A 15,738-nucleotide genomic window follows, 5' to 3' on the forward strand; every position below is an offset into this window, starting at 1 on the left:
AATTGAAACCAGGAACCTAAGTTTCATCAAATGCGAAATTGGATTTACTCGAAAGCTTGTTTCTGCTACTTTTAGTTTTTCTCCGGTATACTCGTCCGAAGTTTATTAAGTCGCAACAAAATAGCCATAAACAGTAAAAGTTTAAAACATTGTACGTATGCCAGTAATGGTCGTTCTTCCATACTGCCAATGTCCAACCATTTCCTCCTTAGATAGGAGACGAGATTGCTCTTATTGTATACCATCTGCGATTCTGCATGCATGATATGCTGCCATTTCCTGAATACAACCTTCGAGATATGCATCCATCAGTTGGCAGGAGACTGTTGATCTTCAAATGCTAGAAATGCCATGCAGCAATATCGTTCTAAGAAGAAGTCTTTTTGTCAGCCCACTAACATGTGGGTTTCTCTTGAACAAATGCTCGAACACTGGAATATTTACTAGCACCCAAAAGTATGAACCTGCGGCAAACAGAGAGAGAAACAGAGAGCTGGCCACTACCTCTACAGAAGTATCGAACACCAGGGCAAGGGCAATCCTTATTGCAGTAGGCAGGCTGTGAAACCCTCTTCTATAGCCTTGGCATCCAAATTTTTTCCTATGAAAACAATCTTGTTTATTCTTTTCTCTTCTGGGGCCCATGGTCTGTCAGGTGATCCTTGAAATATATCATGAACTCCCTGTTCCACAGCAAATTACATGAAGCTTCAGAAGGTTTCTGTAATCAAAATAGCTAGGACTTGAACAAAAACAAAAGAGCAATAATGCCGTGAAGCAATAACAACAGTATCTGGACAGACTGATGATGATGCCTAGACTGAAAAGCCAAGGTGAAGCGCTACATTAAGTTGATCATTTGTTAGTCTTTAATAGTGTTTTTATAATAGGAAAAAATGAATAACCCACGTAGCATCATCTTTTTTATAACAAGAAAATCCACATTTTTTATCAAAACAACTTTAACCAAAGCATGTTTTATATCAAAATACTTTTTACAAATATATTAAGATGTTTATATTTTATTTAAAATAATTTTTTAACCAAAAATTAAAGGGTTTGGTTTTTATCCCTGGCCTAAGTGTCTGCTTTCTACCAATTGCTTATATATATATATATATATATATATATATATATATATATATATATATATATATATATATATATATATATAATGAGTCCAAAGACTGAATTTTCCAAGTCTCTTTCCCTCCTCAATCCTAAGGTGAGGAGGACAGTTGTGAAAGCAAAAATCTTTAAAACAAAAGAGAGAGAGACGAAAGACGGGTTGAAAAAACAGTCCCAAATGGGAATAGTTGAACTCATTCCCTCATATATATATATATATATATATAATTGAATGAGGACTCTAGAAGAGCCACCCAGCTCACTCATGAGGACCATGTGATCCATCATGGTAGACAGTTGCAAGAAAAATAAGGAGAGAAAGATAATGGACATTTTGTCATCTAGTATTAGTTTACACTTTTTTTTTCATTGTTTTTCAGTCAACTATCCATCACGATAGATCCAACCGCCCTCATGAGTGAGCTGGGTAACTCTGATACCAGAGTCACTATTCACTTATATATATATATATACACACACACAACACAGTGGGGAACTAAATAAAACCAGCCTCAAATAAGGAAGAGAAAAAATATATTAGATGGGTAGAGAGGAGAGGGACTGCGAACCAGTTTTGACTGGTTGAAACCTATATATACACATGAATATAGATATGCATTCTTTGTAGACATATTTGTATTTCTTTATAAAATATATTTGTATTTCTGCTTCTCTGTGTCTTGCTTGGCTGATAATGATCAGCCTTTCTGTTAGCCTCACTGCTGAGGAAGCTGTTTTACTGGGTTCCCTTTATGGTTCAGGAGGTGAAGGTTAAATTCACACAATTCCAAAATGGAAATGGTGGGTTCTGGCAGAGCTCAAGAAGGCTGCTGGTAATCACTCTGAGTTGTTTTGGGGATGTCAATTGATTGGCACGGTGAGTTTTCAGGATAGGATGCTTTCTAGAGAGGTGATTGGGATTCTAAGAGGAGATTATGTTGGCAGTATCATTGTTTTTCTGTTCTGGTTTAGTTTTGCTTTACGGGCGATCTTGTATGTTCTTTCATTCATCAATTCTCATATTCTTCATTTTTTCAACAAAATCGGGTTCCCTCTGCGATGGTTCACTTATTTTAAACATGTATTTAAAAATGGGGAGAGAAAACCCAGTCTACATTAAATTTTTAGTTACCAACCTGTGTCCAACTTCCAATTTTGACAACTTTAAGGTAGTAAAAGTGTCAACTGTTAAGTCAATGAAGACATGGTTCAGTTTTCAATATTATATTTCATTTCATTTTTTTCCCATATGTTTTTCTTGGTTAAAAGAGAATATTGGCTCCTCATTAGCTTGCTTCCAAATCCTCATTTTGCTTCTCATTCAGTACCTTTTTCTAGTTCAATTGTCAAGCAGCTACCAGTTTGAATATTAATTCATTGCGAGCAATACCAGCCCTTCTACTTCCTAATATTTTTAATGTCATTTCTGCATTTCTCCCTTAAGCTTCCTAGTTTGACAACTTTATCGACACAAACTTGATTAGATAGCAAGTCCAACTTGTATCATTGGATAGATGTACCATACACACCTGAAAAACAAATCTCTCGTTCAAGCCATCAACAGAAAGAAGGCCTTTCATTCGATAAATGTCATCACTGCGCTCCAGCAGTAGGGTCCCCAACCAAATATTTGCCTGCCAAAGGAAAAAAAACACCATGTATAGGCAAGTGAAGATCTGAGATACGATATAAGATTAAACAATTTATGATTCCCATATATTAGAAATTTTGTGACAAGCTCCTGCTTTACTAAACATAACGAGAAAATGACAAAATGTAACAAACTGCTAATGTTTCAAAGAACAAATGAAAGAAGGTGACCATGGAAGCAGTAGGATATCCAAACAGCTGATGAAACGTTGTGAAGAAACAAAAATGACAATAGGGAACTTTTAAAGTAAAGAGGCAGACCTTATTTAGATCCAAATTTCCCTCGCAAACTATGCTGACAGATGAAACACCTGGATCATGTATATGATCATGTGCATGATCATGTGCATGATTGCTTGCATGGTGCTCTGTGAGAAAAAGATTTAACCAGAAAACACTTTTAGCCACTCCATAAAATAGCAGCCCTTTAAAAAGGGAATTAAGGGCATATAAATGGGGGAATTTATAAAGTTGCCATCTAAAACAAAATTAATCAGTATAAAAATCATGTGGAATGTCTTCATTCACAGCACTACAAGATGAAAAACTTAGATTGAGACATGGAATGGAGACAAGACAAACTCTTAGATCTCTGAAACATATCTGATTAGAGCTAATAAAACATTACCTTGTTACCGTGACTGTTTCATATTGCAATAACTAAAGTGTCTTGAATTTCATGAGGACTTGCAAAATTTCATTGAGCACTTTGTTCAATAAGAGTATCTAGATGATAACATCTCCTTGTGCTCTGTTCAGTGGATTAGCATAGTCACAAATACACAACCAACAGTTTTGGCACCTTTAGGGATGTTTGAGAGGTGTGGACGGGATGTCATGAGAGTCATGCGATACTCCATCTAAGAACTCCATCAGATGATAAGGTGTCCATGACACCCATTTTCTGTTGCACTTGAAGGGGGTGACATAAATAATGCAGAAGTTCAATAAAAAATGTGACTGACTGATCCTGACATTCAGTCACATGTTTGTTTCATGCTTTGTACTTCTGACATGGCCTGTCTCATAATTACATTTGGAGACACTCCGTTCAGCCATGCAGCAGAGCCCTTATCTCCAAACTCGTTGATTCCTATTGAACCATTTTTAAGTCAAATTTTTAAGTGCAAGTGGGACGTGAAACTAGTAGGTCAGTACATGTCTTAAAAATTAAAACACATCCAAGAATCACCATATCTGCTATGCACTACACGTAGTTCATTATTTGTAGTCATCTTTTCATTTTTTAGGGGCCATTAGAAACTGTTCTGGTCATGTGCACCAATAAGAGGGGTCAGCTTCCTTTAGGCATTAGCAAACCCCTTATCAGTAAGGACTTTAGAGCCTGGGCCTCCTCTCCAATCATCTAGTCTTTTTCCCTCTGCAGTTTAAGAAGCCCATCAATTAGTGTCAAACTGTCAATGGTTAAGAACAAGCCCTAAAATTTTACTGAACTTGTATTCATCTATATCCAAAGGCAAGTGAATTACAAATATATTGCAAGTAAACAGATTCAGAGTGTCAGCCTGGCAACCATAGCATGTAACAGGGCTATTTTTCCTTCTGTCTCATTCTTTAAATTGGCTTATTTGTTATTATCTCATCTCACTGAAATAAATAATTCGATTTTGATTTACTGGCACAAGTGTTTATGCCTGTATCACTGTATGGCACTTCGCTAGTGCACAAGTCCATCAATATGAATGAGAAAGAGGTGCTTAGATTATTTGTTTGATTATTTATCGCTTCTTTTTTAATTCCTGACCTTAATTATTGATGATTTTACAATATCAATGCCATAAGAAGATGCTCGATAAATAACAGAGAAGAGTCAGTCAATTTGTTGAATCCTGACCATGTTCATGTTCATGCTTGTCATGATGATGATGATTGGGATCATCACAGTGGCCATGGCAATGATCATGATCAGAGTGGTCCTCCGGCTCTTCAGCATTTACAACACTTTCAATCCTGTAATGTCAAAGTAACAGTGTCATTGGCCAGGAAGCAACCTAGAGAGAGTTATAAACCAAGTAAATAAGATTTAAAAGAAACGAACAAGAGAAAAACATGCATGTGCAAATACCATTGAAGTCACTAATACATAATATCTCTAGGGGAACTTGAGGCCAGTCTGCCAAAAGAACTACTTTTACATATATGCTGAAACTAACCATGTACAGCTTGAGATCATGTAGACTGGATTTTCCTATCGTTTCTTGAATCTCTTCATTGCTCATAATAACCATAGACCAATACCTACCATGTAGACATATTCACTGCCTCATACATAAAAGGAAAGGTTTTTTTTTTTTTACACCTCTCTGAATCACTTCAGAACTCTTCAGTTTGTGTTTGCCTCAACCAAACTATTTCTTTGTCTTCTGACCTGGAGTTCTACACAAAAATGCTCTTTCATGTCATACGTGCATGTGCAACAGTATAATGTTGTTATAGGGGAGAAAAATTCAAAGACAAGTAGATAAGTTGCAGGAGATCAGAGATCGAGCTGTGTCCTTCACAAAGAAGGACCAGCTGGTGTACTTTCTTAATAGCAAAGGAAGGGTGGCTAGAGGATTTCATATTGGACAATTAGAACAACGTTCCAGAAAATGTATGGCCCGAATTAGCAAATCCTATATATCCAAAAAGCTGGCCACCTCCCTAGTTAGTTTTAGAAAAAAAATGTAAGACAACAGATGGTGCCTAAGCCAAATGGTTCATCTTAAGACCACAATCAGAAGAATAGATCTTGCAGATAGAGGGTGCAGTTTATGGAGGAGATGCGTGGCCTTATTGCCATTTTTTAAGCAACTGAAGCACAAAAAGGAAAAGAATAGCTATCTGGTATTGTTTTCTGCGTTGAATTCCCTTGCCATCTTCTTGGCTTGAAATGTAGAAAGACCAAATATAGAACATGGCCTTTTTCTTTTTCCCATTTGAGGTGATTTTTCTCTTGTAACAGAAAAGAATGTGATACAGCCAACAGTTTGAGAGAGAGAGAGAGAGAAAGAGAGAAACTGTCGATTAACTAGCCCTAATCTCCATAATAAAGAGGTCAGGGCTGAGGTAGAAAGTTTGCAAATTACTTCAATGGAAAATAAGAAAAAGTCCATAGAGAACCTATTTTTAAATATTTCAGAAACTAAAACTTTCTAATTCAACAGAATGCTTTAGGATTCACTTTGTTCCGTTTAACGTGTTCACTTCAGGAAGATAGGATGAACCAACACAACAGACACCCAAGATCCACAAGTCTGGATAGAGACCTCGGGGGTAAAACCAAAATCAGAACTTCCCTGATGGGATGACTTCCACGTTATCAGTCTAGACTCTAAACTTAGGATAGAGTTGAGAGAACCACAAGTTCAGTTGCCTTTCCAAACACCAAATTTGGCATCTTACTTTTAGTCAGAAAGAAATACACACTTCTTGCGGAGGCACATGGCCACATTCTTCTCTTCAGGCACCACAAGAAAGAACTCATGCTCTAGCAACATAGTAAATTATCTAAAAGTAAATATTTTGGCAATTAAACTACTGATATACATATATATATATATATATATATATATATATATATATATATATATATATTGTTGCAGATTGAAGAAAAGAGGAGACGAGAGAGAGAGATGTTGCGATAGGAGAGAGACAGAGAGAGCCAAAAGAGATATCCATTAATGTAACCCTAATCTCCTTTAAAAGAGATTAGGGCAGGCGGTACACACTTTACAAAAAAAGTCCAACAACTATAAGGAAATATTTAAAGACATCCTCCTTAACTTTCTAATATTTCAGAAATACTCTTTAACATATATTATGCAATATCTGATGATACAGATTCAAAACAAAGTATAGATTGTCCTGGTCCAAGACAATCATAATAAGACTATAGCTGCAAACCTTAGATCTCAGTCAAACCAATGGCATAGAAACTAGAAATATATTTAAGACAACTACTAGTCTGCTAGGAAAAAAAAAAATGAACATATCCCAAGAAGCAACAGTAGGAAACTGAACCTTTCCAAGTCAAATCCTCCAATTCCAAGAACATAATCCAAGTCTACTTTGCCATACTCTGTTCGCTTGAGTGAAGCCATACCATTAATATTCTAGACATATGAAAACAAAAGAATAATTATTCAAAACTTCCTAGAAACGAGCACATGAAAACAATTACAGAAAGAATCAATGTGTTTTATAATGACCTTTACTCGCTGAACTAAGGAAGAAAGCTCTTGCTCACCAACCAAGTCAATCTGGTCGTAATGAAAACACATTTAGTAATTACTCGAAGTGGTTCCAACCCATAGAGAAGTCTTGAAGAGAAAAAAACCTGACATTGGAAGAACTTCCAAGCAACAATGTTGACCTCAACAAAGAACTAATAAAAAAGAAAGGAACCCAAATTCTCCAAGTCCCAAGTACTATATCCAAAACAATTTTTTCCAAGTGTAGAATAGAAGCATAAGTTAAATTCATGCTACTGAATAAACCCATTCTTTCAAGCAAATCTTCATGTAATGAACCACACCTTGTTCAATATGATACGATCAGCATATGCAATTTGTTCAACTGCTTCATTCACTACACCTTTTGGTTTTACTTCATCCAAATGGATGCCTGCATGTTTTGCATCAACCAGAGTAACTACGCCATCCAACTTGACATCATTAAAAAGTCTGTCCTCTGAGTAGAAAGTTTGAATGATAGGGGCTGGATTTGCAAGGCCTGTAAAGAAGCAATATAAGGAAGCCCCATGTCAAAACAGAAGAAAAACAAGACACGCTCTAGATTGAACTAAATAATACCTAACAAAATCAGCTCCGAGAAGGAATAAACAAAACCAAAACCAAGATGCAACTATGTGCCAAAGTCATAGAGGACATGAGGAATAAACTCATAATTAGGTTTTCAACCAGACGATCCTGCTTTCTTTTCCGTTTTCTGTTTTTTTCAAAGGAAAGAAAGGAAAAGTCCTTTTTTTTATTCTGAATTGACATAACACCTGTCAAAAATGAGTAAAGAACTTCTATAAATGTCTGTTATGTGTGCCCATAACCAATCTCATGAGTTCAAAATTTATAATCTGGTCATCTATGAATGTTGTCTACCAATACTGTCACACCCCAAATTCTCACCCAATATTTTTTTTTCCTTTAAGGTGCTCAGCAGACATAAACTGTTGGCGGTGTGACAGACTCAAAAACATTGTATAAACACATAAAGCTTAGACCACAAACTAGGCTTTCCATTTCATCTATACAAAGCATATATATAGACACCTTATACAAAGACACCAAAATCCAAAATAAAAAACTTCAATCTCAAAGGACACAACTGTTCTTGCACCCAAAGGATATACAAATTGAAAAATGGTATTGTGAAAGAATCATACTGTGGGATGGTTAAAATTGGCAAGATCACATAGGTGAGCAGTCTAAGGCCTTCAAAAGAAACTTGTATTTAGTCATACTTAGTGAAGCTGGGTTGGGGGCCTGGTTGCTTAAACTGCGAGACTGTCGAGTATAAAAGAAAAACGCTTAGGTAATGTGAGATACGTCATTGTAGTCTAGGAGAGAAGTATGCCAAGCGGTTCTAGAGTAAATGAATTGACATGGTGTATGAGGAATGACGTGCACTAAATGTGTGCCTTGAGTAGTAACTGGGCTTGTACTGAAACCTGTTTGAGGGGGACACACCTTTGTATGTATGAATGAATGTTTGAGTGAATTGTCATAGAGTGATTGAATGAACAAGTATAATGGAATATGGTTTACCCCATGTAGTATGTGATTGGTATGATCACTATGTTTTATCTGAAATCTCATTCCCCTGATAAGTTCAATTTGGAAATTATAAAGATTGGTGTGGCCAATGACATAAGTTGCAGGTGTGATACATGTACAAGCCTGTTGCAAAATTTATAATCTGGCCATTAATGAATGTTGTCTAGTATGAACCAAATTTCCTTGTCGGGTGTCAAACATTTTAGCTCCCAAGTTTTTTTATTGCACCTTCTTCCATGTTATTGATAATTACATTTTTTCAATTTATATGTGGGAGAGAAGTAAAATAGTCCAAATAGAGTTTGACATAGTATGACAGAAGACAATTTGCTGACTGGCAGTACATGTTAGCCCTTAAAAGTTAAAAGTGGTTCAAATGGAAATGGATTTGCACCTGGTACCAATAAGTCAACATGGGGTATATCCATATCAGCATTGTGCAAAAAATAGCTGGACTAAATAATGATTTTCATTTGCTAAAGCTTGATTTATTTTAGTATATGCAGAGTGCACACATGCATCAGACATATTTATCATATGAACCTATCAGTTTCCAAGCAGTGAGAGAAAGATTCATTATTACCACAAGAGGGCTGAAAGCTCTTAAAGTAAGTTCTAGTGAAGATGGATCTGCAGTTGGTTCCACTGACTCGATGTTGGGTATTTTGCATATGTTATGAAATAGCTGGAATAGACAATGGCTTTCATTCACTCACCATGGATTTCTTTGCAATTACCATGTGCACGCCCTCCACACCAACCACAGACATGCATATTATGAAGCACATCCCACTGAACCGTAGAAGCCACCTCCATGCAATGGCTCCATAACCAAATAAGGGGCACCCATATGAAGGGGGATATTGAACTAGACTCCTAATGCTGACAACTTCATAGTAGAATTGCAAGTTAATAAGAGCATCTGTAGACTCTATGGTTAAAGCATCAAGAAGTCAATAACTACTGAAAATAGGATTGTCATTAAACTATATTGGTTTGGAGCTACTTTATCAGGTTAGTACAGATGGCACCTTTTTTATCATTTTGGGTTAGTGCAACATAGACTTCCGTTTTTCCAACAGTTAGATTAATGAGACTAAAAAGAAATGAGATTTTTTTTTCTTCTTGTTCTTCTTCTTTCCTTTTCTTTGTTTGGTGTGGAGCAGAAAAAGGTGGGAAAGGGAAGAGACTTTACAATTTTGGGATAACATAAGCATGTTTAACATGGAAGAATTTCTACTTTAAGACAACATCCATATGAAACTCTCACAAGACACAGTCCCATGGATTTCCATTCTGATTCTTTAAATAGCATAAAGTAGTTCAATGGCCATCAAATTTGATAGAAATTAACTGAAGCTACAATAGATCTTCATGTTGTCAAATTCTGCAGAAGATATCGATGTTCAACTGAACAACAACAATAAAGTAAGTTCACCATAGTCTTGAACAGTGAAAAGGGTTTGTTGCTTTCCAATATTCTGTTTGCATATTTTGTTTTCTCATGCTATTGTTAAGTGACTTAAACACTAACTCATACATTTAATGGCCTTCCACATCTGCTGCTCATCAGTTCATATAAATCTTAGTTTCTTCCAAAGTGATTATAATTATGCTCTCTATGTACTTCTAACTTCAATAGTCCTCTTAATCAAACTTACCAAATTTCCAGATCACTTTGATATCACTTCCAACCTCACTGCAATTTATACGCAGAAACATATGACACATTGCAATGAATGCACATCTCAACTGACAGAGTGCGGAACAAAGAAATATTGGAAGCATGTCATACCAGTTGTCTCTATAACAATATGGTCAAACTTCCCCTTTTTCTTATCGAGTAGCTCTGAGACCATACGAACTAGATCACCTCTCACCGTACAGCACAAGCAACCATTGTTGAGCATGATAATGTCTTCTGCTCCAGTTGTTTTGGCAGCCACCAGTGAACCGTCAATATCAATCTCACCAAACTAACAATAGAAATTTGTGTATCAATACTAAATACAGCAGCATGTACAGAACTCAATAACTAAATCTAGCATACCAGAGCATTAAGAATCTCTGCAGGAGTAGAAGAAAGTATACATAAAATTAATCAACTTGGATTAAAGCAAGAAATGTTACCACCACAGACCTCATTCTCAATGACAGCAATCTTTTTTCCATGATCAGCAGTTAAAATATGGTTTAAAAGAGTTGTCTGCATTGCCAAAAAATTGGGCACATCAGAAGTCAATAACTATCAGCAGCAGCTAACAAAAAGTGAGGCATTATCAACAGCGAAACTTCAAAATCCATCTCAAAAGAAACTAATTAATGACATAATAGACCTCGACATATAGGCTTAACAAGTCCTTTTGGTAAAAAACACATGAAAGGAATATAATTTTTCTTTTTGCTTCCACAAAGTTAAGAGCAGACAATTATGTACCAATGAAAACAAAAAGTAAACTTTTAGCAACAGCAAAAACTTAAAGAAAAGAGTTTATGCATAAATTCAAGTGATCTAAAGAAAGTAACAAGCGGAAGAACATAATAAACCTTGATATATAAACTTAACAAGTCTTTTGGGGGGAAAAAAGCACATGAAAGGACCATAACTTTTCTTTTTGCTTTCAGCAATATAGGAGCAGACAATTGTGTATTAATGGAAACAACGAGTAAACTATTAGCAACAGCAAAAACTTATCCAAAAAGAATTGTATACAAATTCAAGTCGATACCAAAAAAGCTAACTAACGGAAGAACACAATAGACCTTGATAATATAAGTTTAACCCCGTGGGAAAACACACACGAAAGGAACAGAAATTGTTGTTGCTTTCAGAAAGATGTCAGCAGACAATTATGCATTTATTAAAAAGATTATCAGGCATAACATGTGATTCTCACACAAATTGCCCTTAAAGATGACCCAGCTGAAGCTCATTAACACATGTGAAATTGAATCTTAAATCAGAAAAGGGAGATCAAAGAAGTTCTTCAAGGTTATGTCCTATGTGTTGTAAGAAAACAAAATGTTGTTCCTTAAAGAAATGCAGCCCGGTTTCTGCTCAATCAGATTGTCATTAATGCAGAGCAAAAAACTGAGATTCATATCGCAGCCAAAAAGAGCTCATGCTCGAGTGGTTCACATAAAATGAGTTCATCGTCGCCACCGAGAGCTTGTTATAGTTCATTCATTCCCAGCATTGCTCCTATATACTCTTGCGCTAGTTTACGCCACTGTTTACATGCTAACTAACGTCCATTCCGTTGCCAAATTTCCCGTAGTAACCGAAACTCGGCGAAGCGCGTACAACAGAAACTGCACCTGGGGGAATTTGCGGCTTTGAAATACAGACATGAAATTCGAGACGAGGAAAAACTAGCCATGGCAACGGTTCGACCTCACCGAATAACTCGCTGGTGCAAATTACAAAGTACCTTTCCGGAGCCAAGGAAGCCAGTGATGATGGTGGCAGGGATTCGGTTGTCCGGGGGAATCTTGGAGATCAAATCTTCCCCTTGGTTCTGCGCTGTGGCCGCGGAGGAAGCCACCGTCCGTGTGCACCTCCTAAACTTAGGGAAGTTGGCCTTTAGTTTGGGGAGCGAAGAAGCTGGCGGAGTTCTAATGCAGGCGAGGCTGATGGAGCGGGGGAGGAGTGCGAAAGGCCGGGAGAGGAAGGTATGAGCTTGGACCTGAACTGCGGCGTGGCGTTTCACGAACGTGGCCGCGAAGCCCAGTGAGGGGACGGAGGCAGCCATTTGTGGCTGTTGGGTAGGTGGGGAGAAGAGAGGAAAAAGAAAGAACAAGGAAACGAGAAGACGACAAGCACCCAAAAGCCACTCTCTTCCCTTTCAGAAGTGAGGCTTGAGGGGAATCGGCGGCTGTGCCTGGTTAGCTGTGCCCTGAGAATGGAGCTTCCACTCTTATCTCTGCGGTGTCGTCTTTGAGGCGGCCACTCAACGGTGAACAGAAAAAATCTCGGGGAGATTTCTTCATGGTTTATTTCGATAAATTTATATTTGATAATCCAGCCCAGGGACTGCCAACATTTCTAAGTTAAAAACAAAAAAAAAAACTGTTAGGAAGATCAATTTCAGGATCTATTCTTGCTGGAATTGAGGAATGTTCTTCTTATACACAACTTACATTCATAGTTAAAGTATTTTATATTCGTTGATCTAATATCAGTCATTCGTTTGATCTTGCCTATAAGCTAATCGTACCAAGGAGTTCTCCAAACGAGTCTGTTTTCTTGCAAAGAACAACGGCAGATAAATGGTTTCCAGCATAAATATGTTTTCCCGTTATTCAATTAGCGCATTGATCAGGTGACTTCTGGTTTAAAGGTAAACTTGAAAGTAAATTATGTATGAAATTCGGGTTAAGTAAAACAAAAAAAAAAATCCCCCGATTAAAAGTCAAAACCTTCAACTGCCTCCGAAGTCTCCGAAGTGAAAGCCCCGCGGGCCCCCTTAGAAAAAAATTACATTTAAATATTAAAAAAAATATTTTTTTGAATAAAAAGTTACATTTGAATATTAAAAAATTTCATTTGTTTTATGAAAATTTTTAAAAATAATATTTTTGCTCAATCAAAATTTATAAACTTTAATTCAGCCCTCTCACACAAATTTTTTTGCTCTGCCCCTAATTGCATTGATGCCTGATAGATGTTATAACACTAATGGCAGCATCCAGCATCCTGACTCCAAAGAAAATAGTTGTTCATGTTTAGGAAGCGTTAGAAAAATCAAATACAATAAAAATTTCAATCTTGATTATACGATATTATCATGAAGTTGTTAATCAACCAATTTAAACTAATAGTAAAATGGATTTGAACTAACAGAAGTATTATCCTTTTTTGATGGTTGAATGCTAATAATAAAATTACGAAAGTCGCAACATTTATAATGCAAAAATACAACAAATTGTAAAACAATAGTGAGGAGCCATAAAATGCAAATAAATGAAGTAGCAATATATATATATAACATGTTATTATTGTGACATACGGATGCATACATTAGCAAATATTGAAAAATAAAAAATGGATGCAAAGGCTTGTCGTCACAATTACCATTACAAAATATATTGTCCTAACGTGAGAGTAAGGCATTATTGCATGAGCCCATATACATTGGGATTTTGAAATATATATATATATATATAATATATAATATAATATATATATATATATATATATATATATATATATGTATATGTTCTGGCTGTACTTCAAGAAAAAAAAATAACATTGGGATTTTGCATCATGTAAACAACCACGACTATGACAGACAAAAAAAAGCACACAACCTGGCTTGGCTTAATTGGTCCGCTTTAATATCCAAAGGACTTAGTGTTGGGAAGCTGGTGAAAGAACAGTTTGATTGTTGTGAGTGCTACTTGTCTAAACTGCAAAAGATAACAAACATTACTTTCGAGTTAATTAGAGGAATTGTAAGTCCACTCAAGTCCAAACACAACTTCGGCTTTACTCGTCATCAAAATGACGTAAGGTCTTTAGCCTCTCCCAAGATGGTGGGGTTTTCTCTTAATCATCCACCATAAACTTAAAAAATAAATAACAACAAAAAAATTATTTTATCTACACTACACCACTTCACAATAATTTCAAACATTAGGGTCACTTTTGTTTTTATGTATGTCATACCAGCTTTTCCTTTCTCACAATTAGCTGCTAGTAGGACATTACTTAACTTGAAATTTCATTTATAATTGCCAACAAATACTTGTGTTAAAAAAAAGACCAATTATTTTATGGTAATACGATGATTACAACGCACTCCATGAAAAAAAAAAAAAACAGGTAGAAAAATTTCCTCATTCTCCGTATTTAATGGGTTTATAACTGTTCCAATGACTGTCAGTTAAAGTAGTAGGAGTATTTCATTATACCGCCCAATCAATGGGTTGAAACTCCTACCATTTCTCGTCTGTCCCCCTAACGTCAAGGTCTGTTGTTGATGCCTCATATAACGTGGTGTGCCCGTGCCCTCAGTAATTGGGTAGAGTTTGTACCTGTAGTTCGACATAGTGTTCTATCTACATAAATTGTACTTGTAGTTCGGTGTCGCGTTCTACCTTCATAAGGCACAACTAGCAGCACTTACGAAAATCTAACTGGTCTCGAGCCACTAACTCAACTAGCTAAGCTAAGTTATGCCAACCATCCCTTGAACTATGCCTAAAATAGCATCAGATGCAATTTTTTTTAAGTCTCACTACTTAGTATAGTAAATGGAAAAGATGAATAATGTAAAATTGCGTTGTTGCAAACATAAAAGGAAAAATGTTATACTGCACGATCGAATCTCTTCATGGAATTCGCAAACTAATGAGATATGTGTTGTTACACATGTTGTTTTTGTTTAATGCATGAGCACTAATTAACTTAATTCCAATTGCTTACTCCTAAGTATATTGAAAGACTCGAGTAAAGGCGGGGTCGGACCGGGTACGTGACGGGCTTCGGGTATCCGGCCCGGGTCAACTACTTTTATATATTTTATTACAAATATCATGCTTGTATTTAAAAAAAAAATAATGAATTTGTTTTTTTATTAAAATCGTGTCCAGAGGTTAGTCTAATATGAAATTCATAATTATGCACCACTGATCTCATATCTGCAGTGAAACAAACACAATTCTTACACACTACAAAACAAAAAGTATACAAGGAAAATAATAAAGTGGCATTATCCTTGTGCTTTATAGTTTGTTTATTTATTTCAAATATGGCTTTAACGTAGTTCTCTATATTGATCAATGGTGAAAGTTAAGCACATATACGTGCAATCAACTATAGCATTTTTAAATATCAAAACTTTGGAATACTTTATCGATAAATTAACCATGTTGATGCGATCTTCATACTTCAAATCAATTGATAATGAAAAGTAAAGTTGACCGTTTATCGACCATATGGGGCGACTGGTAGGAGGAACATTATATCATTTACAATGCAGAATTTCATGAATTTGATATTTAAGTTACATCAATGCAACATTGTTGTGTTTAAAAATAGTGTTCCTATTACCAAATGTCCAAAGTAGCGTTTGATAGTCTCAGATCTGATGCTACATTAACATTGTTTTTGTTTCATTACAGATCTGAAATATTTATGAATTTAAGATCATAAAACTATGGTTTT

The 15,738-nt window shown here is 36.0% G+C and overlaps 1 protein-coding gene across 1 annotated transcript; it reads right to left on the reverse strand.

The window, feature by feature from the left end:
* Nucleotides 1-43: 43 nt before the first annotated feature.
* Nucleotides 44-12,566, reverse strand: LOC116252640 (uncharacterized). The gene is made up of 10 exons (XM_031627044.2): nucleotides 12,002-12,566; nucleotides 10,711-10,776; nucleotides 10,366-10,546; nucleotides 7,316-7,512; nucleotides 6,990-7,040; nucleotides 6,802-6,893; nucleotides 4,634-4,749; nucleotides 3,040-3,146; nucleotides 2,658-2,762; nucleotides 44-683 (listed from the first exon to the last, which is right to left on the reverse strand). The coding sequence occupies exons 1-10, from the start codon at nucleotides 12,320-12,322 to the stop codon at nucleotides 543-545; spliced, it is 1,377 nt and encodes a 458-aa protein (XP_031482904.1). The 5' UTR covers nucleotides 12,323-12,566; the 3' UTR covers nucleotides 44-542.
* Between the last annotated feature and the right edge of the window lie 3,172 nt (nucleotides 12,567-15,738).

This window comes from Nymphaea colorata, chromosome 4 (genome assembly GCF_008831285.2).
Source record: "Nymphaea colorata isolate Beijing-Zhang1983 chromosome 4, ASM883128v2, whole genome shotgun sequence".
NCBI lineage: Eukaryota > Viridiplantae > Streptophyta > Magnoliopsida > Nymphaeales > Nymphaeaceae > Nymphaea > Nymphaea colorata.

Excerpts from the sequence above, each read along its gene's own strand:
- LOC116252640 (XM_031627044.2), bottom strand. The coding sequence starts at position 12,322 with ATGGCTGCCTCCGTCCCCTCACTGGGCTTCGCGGCCACGTTCGTGAAA. Across the intron at positions 6,894-6,989 it reads CCTTAGTTCAGCGAGTAAAG|AATATTAATGGTATGGCTTC; the intron begins GTCATTATAAAA and ends TCATATGTCTAG. Across the intron at positions 3,147-4,633 it reads CAAGCATGAACATGAACATG|AGCACCATGCAAGCAATCAT; the intron begins GTCAGGATTCAA and ends TTTTTCTCACAG.